The sequence below is a fragment of the Tenrec ecaudatus genome, chromosome X (assembly GCF_050624435.1).
Source record: "Tenrec ecaudatus isolate mTenEca1 chromosome X, mTenEca1.hap1, whole genome shotgun sequence".
Taxonomy (NCBI): Eukaryota; Metazoa; Chordata; class Mammalia; order Afrosoricida; family Tenrecidae; genus Tenrec; species Tenrec ecaudatus.
The window spans coordinates 55,362,031-55,372,264 of NC_134548.1; the positions used below are offsets into that span (position 1 = coordinate 55,362,031).

The following is a 10,234-nucleotide window of genomic DNA, read 5'->3' on the forward strand; positions in this document are numbered from 1 at the left end:
GGCCTTACTTTTTCACCTTTGGGTGGATTTGAACCGCCTTTCATTTGGTAGGTCAGTGCTTAAACATCTGTGCCACTCAAGAGGCGCCTCGCTTCTTTTTGATGGCCCCGTAAGAAGCCGCGACAGTGTTTCTAGTGTCCCTGCCCCACCTTTTCCTTTTTGGAAAATTCCATACCACTTTACTCACCTAGAGCGCTGGGAAGAGGCAGCAGATCTATTACTTACCATTTCAGGATTGGTGAGCTGGGGTGACCTTCAAGAGCCAAGCCTATTTATTATCATTGGTCTTAGTTTCTATTGGTCATCAATCACGTCTAAGGCCCACCTTTTCTCCCCTTCCGTGGCTCTTGAGCTCCGCTAATTGGCCACTGCACAGCTAGGTTCCCTTTTGTCATTGGTTGCTCCGCCCGTTTCTCCCTCCCACTTTCTGCAGAGCTGCACCCTCCCCTACCCCACCCCACAGACATGTTTTTTCCTATTGGTCCTTCATTCCGTTTGTCTTCAAGGACCACTCTCTGCTTCCCATTCATTGGGTAGTTTTCCGAAATTAGCTGTAGCCCCACCCACATCCTTTGGCGCCTTCAAACTTGCGCCCTTGCACGTCTTCTGCCTCTTTTTCGCTGCCTGGCCTGTCTCTTTTCCTTTTCCCTCTTTGGCCACGCCGCCCGCCAGTCACTCACCAGGTTACATCTGATTGGAGAAGGAGGTGGGCGCACCCTGTGGGCCGTAGCCTTGCTGCCCGTAGGAATCCTGGGGCCCGTAGCCGCCGCCGCCGCTAGCGGGCTGCCCGTAATCGGGCTGGTAACCACCTTGGGGCCCGTAGGAATCCTGGGGCCCGTAGCCGCCGGGGCCCTGCCCGTAGCCGGCCTCACCGTAGGCGTCTCCGGGCGCCGGCTGCTTCTCGGGGGCGCCGGGGGGCGCGCGCAGGAACGGGGCGGCCCACCCTGTCTCCTTGAACACGAACCACAGGTTGCCGACCCAGAGCACCAGGTTCAAGAAGCCGAACACCTGTAGGGAGGCGAGATGAGGCCCCGCTGTCGGCCCACACGCACTGCCTTTGCAGCCCTGGGGCAGGTCCGGTGGTGATTTCTGAAACCTGCGCCCCTCAAGTCCCCGCTTGTAAACATCAAAGTGCAGAAAAATCACCGCGCGCGCTTGTAAACATCAAAGTGCAGAAAAATCACCGCGCGCGCGCGTGTGTTAGATCTTAGCATTCCTGGTAATGGTGAGATCAATCAGTAATCCATATGTAAGTATTTACATGTTTGTGCATACATTTATACACGAGTATTATATATACAAGGAGCTCTGGTGGTGCTGTGGGGTAGGCATTGGGCTGCTAACCTTAAGGTCCTTGGTTCAAACACACCAGTGGGAGAAAGATGAAGCTCTCTGTTCTTTAAAGAAATCCTATGTGTCAGCTACACAGTCTTGGAAACCCACACGGGCAGATCTACCCTGTCCTATAGGGTCACTATGAGTCAGCATCCACTTGATGGCGTCGAGATGAATCAGGGTTGACTCAATGGCACTGGATTATTATATAGGCACATAATATATACTATAGTAAGCTTAAATTTGTAGTATGTAGTAAATTGTAAAATTTTAGAAAATATATAGATATACCATTAATAGATGTGTATAAATGCACATGTCTATACAAATGTGTATAAACCCAGGTGTGAATAATTTAATTCAAATGAAAATGTAAGCATATGGATTTTATATAAATATATAAATAAAGATATGTTATATGACCTTGATATAACCTTGACTATATAAGCCCTCTTCTAAGCACTGTAACAAAACCCAGTGCCCTCGAGTTGACTCATAGCCACCCTGCAGGACAATAGAATCGCCCCCATGGTGTTGGCAGTGCTATAATCTTGCCCACCACCTCTTTCTCCTTAGCATGATTTGTAGGTTCCAACTGCGCACCCCTGACCTTTTGGTTAGCAACTGCAGCACCAGGGTCCTCATGGTTAGCAGCTCATTTAAAATTCCATTTGAGACACAGAAGTAGCATCTTCATTCCAAGGTTAAGGCACCGGGCCCAGAGAAGTTGCCCAAGGCTATCTAACCAACAAGTGCCAGAAAAGAATGTTGGAATCTTATCATTTTGGAATCATACATGCAGATAGATCTGTTATATAACCCAACCCAAACCAGTTGCCATTGAGTTAATCCGGAGTCATGGCAACCCCATGTGCATGAAAGCAGACTGTACTCCATAGAGCTTTCAGTGACTGGTTTCTTGGAAGTCCGTTGCCAGGTCATTCTTGGTAGGTGCCTCTGGGTAAACTTGAACCTCCAACCTTTTGGTTAGCAGCCGAACATTTGTACTACCCAGGGGTTCTGCATGCATATAGATATATACACATACTATTCCTATAATATGTGCAAAATCTACATGATCTATTTACACACATAATAAAGTCTATAAAAGATGTACATTTATAGCATTTATAGAACACATTATAACTTACCTCATGTCAGGCTCTTTCCTAAGCATTTTCAATGTTATCAGTTCACCAAATACTCAAATGTGGAGCAGAACTTAGTATTAAATTTACGTGCTCAAATTGAGGCCCGAGTGGGTAAATCACTCACTGCCACTGAGTGGATGCTGACTCATATCGAGCCTGTAGGACAGCGTCGAACTGCCCCCGTGGGTTTCCGAGACTGTCACTCTTGAAGGAAGTAGAGAGCCTCGTCTTTCTCCCGTGGAGCGGCTGGAGGTTCAGACTGCTGACTTAGCGATGGCAGCCCAACTCAGGCCACCAGGAGGCTCCCATTTTCGACCACAGAGCTTGAAAATGTAGAGCTGGGATCTGAACCCACACAATCTGACTATGGCCCCATTGTTGTTAATTGCCCTCAGATTCCTACAGAACAAAACACACTTCCAGGTCTTTGGAATCTTTCCTATGTTTGAGCCCTTGAGGGTGCTCCTCTTTTTTTGTGTGGATGCTCTGCTGGAGCAGTCAGTGGATCCAACGCCAAGTTATTTCTTCCTTTTGCACTTGAGGAAACTGGGGTCCAAGGGAAGATGCTGAAGATTCTACAGGACTAGGCTGGGCTGGGCTCACATTTTCCCAGCCCTAATGTGGACAGTATGACACAGTATGGTTCTAATCGCAAGCTCATCCCACAAGGCTCTCTCTGCTTTGATCATCCGTCTTCCAGAGAGTCCTGATGGCTTTCTCTGGAATTCTCTCATTCTGTCTCCCGACCACTCCCCACACCAGATTATAAACTTTTCAGCCACCCCCTGCCCTCCTCCCAGCCACTCCAGCCTGCTTCCCAAGGCTCACCACCGAGGTGTTGAGGCCAGAGGTCACAGGGTCTCTCAGCTCCTTGCATGTGTTCCCCGCCTGGCGGCAGACAGTCATCTCTTTGATGATGTTCTCTGGGTCTGTGGCCATCTTCACATCTGACAGTCCCTTGGCCCACGCCGATGAGCTAACCAGCCACATGAAGGCGAACACTGCCGTGGCCAGAAAGTCCTGAGGCAGGCGGGGATGGAGAGGGATAGGTGGATGAGATGACACAGTGAATGGACTGATTCTCATCCAGCCATGAGGCCTCCTCAGATCATAGGGTTTTTGGAGTGAGGGTCCCCCACCCCAAGGAGGCCTCTCTGTGGCCTCTCTCTCTCCTGCTCCGTTAAACTCTAAAGGTCGCAACACTCTCCCCGAAGATAGTTCTCCCAGCTCAGGTTTGTGTGTAAGTATGTGACACCAGGGGGTGTGAGTGTGAGGTGATAGGTGTGTGGGAGTGACAGAACGAAGCTTATGGAATGGCTTCCCACTGTGGAAAGGCACATTATTCCAATTTCATCTGCGTGTGTAAATGTGAGTCCTTTTGTGTCTGGGGTGAGGGTGTGTGAGTACAGCTGGGTTGGTATCAGTGTGATTGTATGGCATGATGACATGCCTGGCTGTCACAGGGAGCCTATGTGTGCTCCTTTCTTTGATTTAGAATGTGTGATTGTATGAGTACTGGCAAGTTCACAAGTGTGGGCCCATCCGCGATTTTGTGGGGGCTGTGAGTATGTATGTCTTTGTGACCCCAGGTCCTGACAACTGGTGTGAATTCACAGTAGCAACATGTGAGGCTCTGAACGTGGCGGCTGCTGGTGTGGGCAGTCTGGGATTTGATGAGGTCTTTGCTATATCCCTGAGGCTCTCTGGGTCCCCCAGAACCCTAGGGCAAGTGGCTGTGGAGACTCACCAGCATGGGCCCTTTGTTGTTCTCCCGGTACTTGTTCTGCAGGAAGATGTAGGTGGCCAGAGCCCCCATGGAGTAGAGGAAGGCAAACACAGCCACTGTGACAAAGAATTCAGCTGAGGAGGAGTAGTCCCCCACCAAAAAGATCTTAGTGTTGCTTCCTTGGCAGGTGGGGGCGTCAAAGTACACTTGGTGCAGCCTGCAAAGAGAGGTGGGCAGGTGTGGCCCAGCCCTTGAGAGCCCTTTGATCTGCCCCATCCCTGCCCAGTCATGGACCGCCCCCCCCTCCAAGATTGGGACTTAGCCCCAGGAAGAGGAGGAAATAACCATTCACAGAGCACCTACTAAGTACCAGTCACATGTCCTTGGCTGTATGATCCATCCCTCACTCGAACTCAGCTGCTCCAGTCCCTTGGTTCCTCTCAGAACACTCTCCCTCCTCAGGATCTTTGTACTGGCTGTTCTCTTTGCCGGGGATGCCCTTCCCCCATAGATGTTTGTCTCATTCTCTCGTCTCCTTTAAGCTTGGTTCACCTTCTCAGCCAGGCCTTCCCTATTAAACTAGTAGCATCTCAAGCAAACTCCCAGTTCCATTTGTCTTGGGAGCAGTGATCACCATCTGACATAAGACCTGATTTGCTTTTTTAGCTTAATTTCTGTGCTGCAACCTCAAGAGGTCAGGAGTTCCTCTGTGTTGTTTATTGTCATGTTCCCAGGGCCTGGAACAGTGCTGGGACATTGTCGGTGTTTGGTCAGTGTCTATGGAATGCAATGTACAGAGGTGGAAACAGAGGCTCAGAGAAGTGGATTACGTTTCATAAAGTCACACAGCTGGCAGGGAAATGGCAAATTTGGGTTTTGAACCCCATGTTTCCCGCCTACATCATATTAATTTTTCTTCCCACCCTTCTTCAGCTCTCTGAGGAAAACAAAACAACCCCTCCCCCCCAAAAAAAACCCATGACACAACTCTTTTTGATGGAATTGAATTATCGAATTATACGATATGTGAAGAAAACTTAAAAAAATAAAACAAAAACGATACCCCAAAACCTATGTTTTTTGAGAACCCAGAGTCTACAAAAAAAATACAAGGGTAGAAGGGATCCTGGGGCAGGATGTGTGCATGTGAGGGTGCTGGGGAGGCGGGATTGGGAGGGAGCCCAAGGTCTTCCCTGCAGGATGATGGCGTTGGGGAGATGTGAGGGTGGAGGGAAGGATAGGAGAGGGTACCTTAAGGCTTAGCATCCTAAGACTGAGCAAATGGTCCAGATGCCCTTGGTGGCAAAGATTCTGAGGGAAGGAACTAGCACTTCCCGCTCACCTACAAGGAACCAAAGGGTTTGAGGAATCCTTGGGGGGGGGGAGAATTGGGAGGAACTTGAGGGATGGGCAGGGCAGAGAGTTTTCTCCAAGAAACATGTAGGTAAAAAAGAAAAGAAAAGAAAGAAACATGTAGGCAATGGGCAGATCCTCGGAATTTAAGGTCCTAGGTGTGAAAGGTGTGGAAGTCCTGAGAGGACTCCTATGGTCCTGTCCACTCCCACTTCCCCCAATTCTCTCCTCTCTGCCTCTGTAAAAAGCAGGCTCCTAGGTTGCCCTCCCATCTTTCAGCCCAGGCATTCCTGGCAGCTCCGCTTTTTTTGATCCTTGCTTAGGGCTTTCATTTCTTTTCATTCATGTCTTTTCTGCCCACTGGGTGATCTCTTGGGCCTCAATGACCCTCAAGTGCTAAAAAAAAAAAAAACCTAACAAAGAAAACTGACCCCTAAAACAAAAGTCCTATTTCCTACTCAATCGGTGAATTCTTTCCCGATTACTTTCAATTTATTTATTTTGCTTAATAACACGTACAGGGTGCTTACTGTGTGCCAGGCATTCCAAGATCCCTTTGACAAAGTATTAACTCACTGCTTACATACCACAACCCTGTGAGGTGGCTACTATTGTGACTCCTTTTGCAGGCGAGGAAGCTGACACCTGGAGCAGGTAGGTGATCTTCTGACTAGTGGATGAGTCTAGATGTGAACCCAGGCCCTCAGAAGCCTCTCCAGAAATTGTGCCTGTAGCTCTCCATTTTCCCAACTCACTGGAAGGACACATCTGTTCGAAGGCATAGACCATGCCTGCTTGGGCTCACTCTTGTAGACCTGGCACCCAGCAGTGCTTGGCCTCAAGTATGAACTTGAACCTTCCACAATTGTTGAACTGAGTTTAATCATTCCTCATATCTAAGCAGTCATAATACCCTCCCCATTATTCTCTATTGTAACACCCTTCATTGGCACCCCTTTTTAAAATTTCTTCTGCAATCGTCCTCTTTATTTGTTAATGTTGGTACCACAGGGGTAGGGACTCTGATCTGTTCATTCACTGCTATGCCCTCGGCTCTTTGAGCAGGACCTGTCAGACACCAAATTCTCAAAAACTGTGTATGGAATTTGTGAGGGTTAAATAACAACAATGGTTAAAATTAATTACTGTGTGCTTATTATCTGTTTAAGGCAAATCCGTAGCTTTTGTTTATTGCCTGTCGCCTGCCCCTCTCCTCCCTCGGGAACCTAGCTTGAGAGCACAGCCTATGTCCGTCTTGCTTTCCACTATGTCCGTCTTGCTTTCCACTATGTCCTAGATGTCCAGAGCAGTGCCAGGCACAATGTCGGTGCTCAGTGCATAGGTGGTGGCCTGAATGGGTGTGATGCGGGGGTGGTCTGTATTGATCCTCCCCCACCACAGACCCTCCCAAGTCTGTGGGGATCCCAGGAGTATGGCGGGATGCAAACACACCTGAAGGGGTACTCGAACTTGACCTCGATGCTGAGGTCGCTTTCAGTCTTGTTGACACACTCCACACTCAGCCGAAGCTCCCCACTGTAACTGCCGCATGTGGCAAAGGCGAAGATGGCAAAGACCTTGTGCAGCAGGGATGAGGATGGCCAGTGAGGCTATACGCATGCCAGGTGGTGGTGAGAGGGGGTGCCCTCCTCTGGACTGAGCGGGAGACCAGCACAGGCAGCAGCAGATGGACCAATCCCCCCACCCCCACTCCCTAATCAGGGCTCATGGAGTCCAAGGGCAAGCTGATTACAGGGGTATGGCTGTTTCTGTCTCTCTCTCCCTGGGTCTTCTCTGTGTCTACTTCTGGCTGCTTTGAGCCCCCCCCTGCCGCCCCCCCACTTCACCCCCTTTCTCTATCTCTCTCCATTTCTGTCTCCCCGATTTTCTGTTTCTCTTTCTCTGCGTGTCTTCCTCAAATGTCTCTTTGCCTGTGTCTCTGTATCTTTCTCTGATTCTGGCCAATACGGATGCCTCTGGCTCTTGGTGTCTACATGGATCTCTCTCCTCGGTCTCCTCCATGCCTCCCGTTCTCTGTATGTCACTGGTTTCTTTTCTCCTTCCTCGGCCCATTTTCTGCTCCTTTCCCCCTATTTCTCTTCCAATCTCTAGTTCCCGTGGGGCTTTCTCTTTCTCCATCTGTCTATCTTCCGCTCTATCTCTGTCTCTCTTCTCATTTTGCATATCTCTTTCCTCAGTATGTCTACCTCTCTGTATATCTTTTCTCTGTCTCTCATTCTCTGTCTCTCTACTGTCTTTGGATTTCTCTGGCTTTACACTCCCCTCCCAAAGGGCTACAGGCTCCCCTTCCTCCCCCTCCCCTGCCTGGACAACAAGATCTTCCACTTTACAGTGTGGGTACCCTTGGCCCCATGTGATGTCACAGCTCATCTGTTCTCTGGCTCAAAGCCCCCTGGACTTCATTCTAGAACCCACCCAGTTCCCCCATTTTTCCCTCCCCCATGAGGATCAATTTCTTGCTCCCCACCCCCATTTTACCTCTGCCCTTTAAGATTCCATTACCTCCCCTCCCCCCCCCCCAGCTCGGCACACACTCACCCATTGCAGCACCTTCACGAAACCAAGGGGCTCCTTGACTACCCGGAACTGACCCCCGGCCACCAGCTGAGGAGAAAAATATGACAGGGAAGGAGCAGGGGAGTTGGGGTTGGAGAGGGAGGTGAGGGGCGAAACTGCCAGGTGAAAATCCCTGGATATGGGGCAAGTGACTGTCGGGAGGGGGTGACATTCAGAGAGGAGGTGAGAGGGAGAAAGTGACACTTTGGGAAGGGTGTGAGCACCCCAGGGGCTACAAGAGAAGACCCTAGGGCAGTGGTTCTCAACCTTCCTAATGCTGTGACCCTTTAATACAATTCTTCATGTTGTGCTGACCCCCAACCATAAAATTATTTTCGTTGCTACTTCATAACTGTCATTTTGCTACTGTTATAAATCGGGCGACTCCTGTGAAAGGGTCGTTTGACAGCCCCAAAGGGGTCGCGACCCACAGGTTGAGAACCATTGCCCTAGGGGGTTAGGGCTGGTGAGGAGGTGGTGCTGGGGGTTATGCAGAGTGATGATGAGTCAGTTGGCAATGGAGGTTAGGGGTGAAGAAGATGGGGATGGGGTCAGGAAGGGGAGAAAATCTGAGGTGTTAATGGTGCGTCAGGTGATGAAGGGGCTCGGTGGGGAGGGGCAGAGCTCATTAGGGTGGAAGAAGGGGTCTTGCATGGTGAAGGTGAGTCATAGCTTGGCGGGAGTTGGGTGAGGGGAGGCAGCTGCAGTGATAAAGGTGAGTCAGATGGTGGGGGGTGGTTGGAGGTGACGAGATGGGGAAGGGTTGTTTCTGGTAGGGAGGGGTGAGTTGCTGAGGTGGTGAGATGGCGGAGAGGGTCTGGGCTGATTAAGGGGGGAGGGGGGTTCGGACATGGCTTCACTGCATATGTGCTGCGGGGGAAGGGAGGCAGAGACTGAGGGTTTGGGAGAGGCAAAGCCAGATCATCTCCCTAGGTTTTCTCTGGGGGGCGCGGGGTATCATCTCTGTTTGGGAGGGGCGGCCGCCAGCCCTACCCCCCATTCCTCTGGCCCCGCGCCTTCTGTTGCTCTATTTCATAGCTTATCATCGGCCCCCTCCCGCCCTTCCTTCCTCTCTCCCTTCTTCGCTGGCCTTCCACCTCGCCCTAGGACCCCTTTTCCTCCAGGGCTCCCGCTGCGGCAGTGAGGGCAGTCCTCGGTGCGGCAAAGAGCGCACTCCTTTTTCTATCTCCCCCGTCCTGTCCTTGCTTGCCGCAGACCCCGACCCCAGAGCGGGGGGACCCGAACTCTGCTGTCAAGACCCTGGCCACCACCTAAGAGACAGCGCACCGTGCGCCCCGGGCCCGGGGCCTGGAGCGGCGAGCTCTGTCCGCGGTGCTGGAGCGCATACCTGATTCACCACGTCCATGTCGGCCAGCAGCAGCAGCAGCAATGCAGGGGGCGGGAGGCGCCTGCTCGCAAGGGCGGGCGCCGGGCGCGGCGGGCGGGGCGTGCGATCCCCAGAACAGCCCAGGGGGTTGCAACCCCGCCCCTCGGCGCTCCTCACACAGCCCCCCCCTTTCCACCCCGCAACCCAGCTCTTGAGGCTGCGCAGAGCGAGGAGTCGTGATGAAGTCTCACCAGCCGCCATTCCACCTGAGCAATGAGACCATACCAGAAAGCCCACTCACTCGGAAACGTAGCGATAAGTCTGGGGAGAGGAGGACCGTTAGGCCATACTCTAAATTTTGCCAGGCCTTTCTGATTTAGTTAAATGTGGCACTCATTAAAACCTTGAAACAGTTTTATGTGGTAGGGACAATTATCACTCCTATTTTCACAAATGGCTAAAATGAGTCCCAAAGAGTTTAAGGGACTCGAACAAGGTCATCCAGCTAGTCACTGGAAAAGGCCAGAATCCTTGCACTTTAAATAAAGTTCATGGTCTTGAAGATTCCTTCCCTTTTTTCATATATAAATATATATAATCTCAAACATTTGACAATTCAACACATTTCAAGCATACACTTTAGTGCTATCAATTTCATTGGCATGTTCTGCAATCATGGAGCAATCTCTTTTAAATTTTAAACCCATCTCCCCAAATCCCACCCTCCTTCTCCAACCATCTCCCTTCCTTCTCTATCTCTCTTTT

At 50.7% G+C, this 10,234-nt stretch overlaps 1 protein-coding gene across 1 annotated transcript; it reads right to left on the reverse strand.

The window, feature by feature from the left end:
- Positions 1 to 684: 684 nt before the first annotated feature.
- Positions 685 to 9,520, reverse strand: SYP (synaptophysin). The gene is made up of 6 exons (XM_075539134.1): positions 9,491 to 9,520; positions 8,125 to 8,190; positions 7,018 to 7,142; positions 4,234 to 4,429; positions 3,315 to 3,506; positions 685 to 1,008 (listed from the first exon to the last, which is right to left on the reverse strand). The coding sequence occupies exons 1-6, from the start codon at positions 9,506 to 9,508 to the stop codon at positions 685 to 687; spliced, it is 921 nt and encodes a 306-aa protein (XP_075395249.1). The 5' UTR covers positions 9,509 to 9,520.
- Positions 9,521 to 10,234: the final 714 nt, after the last annotated feature.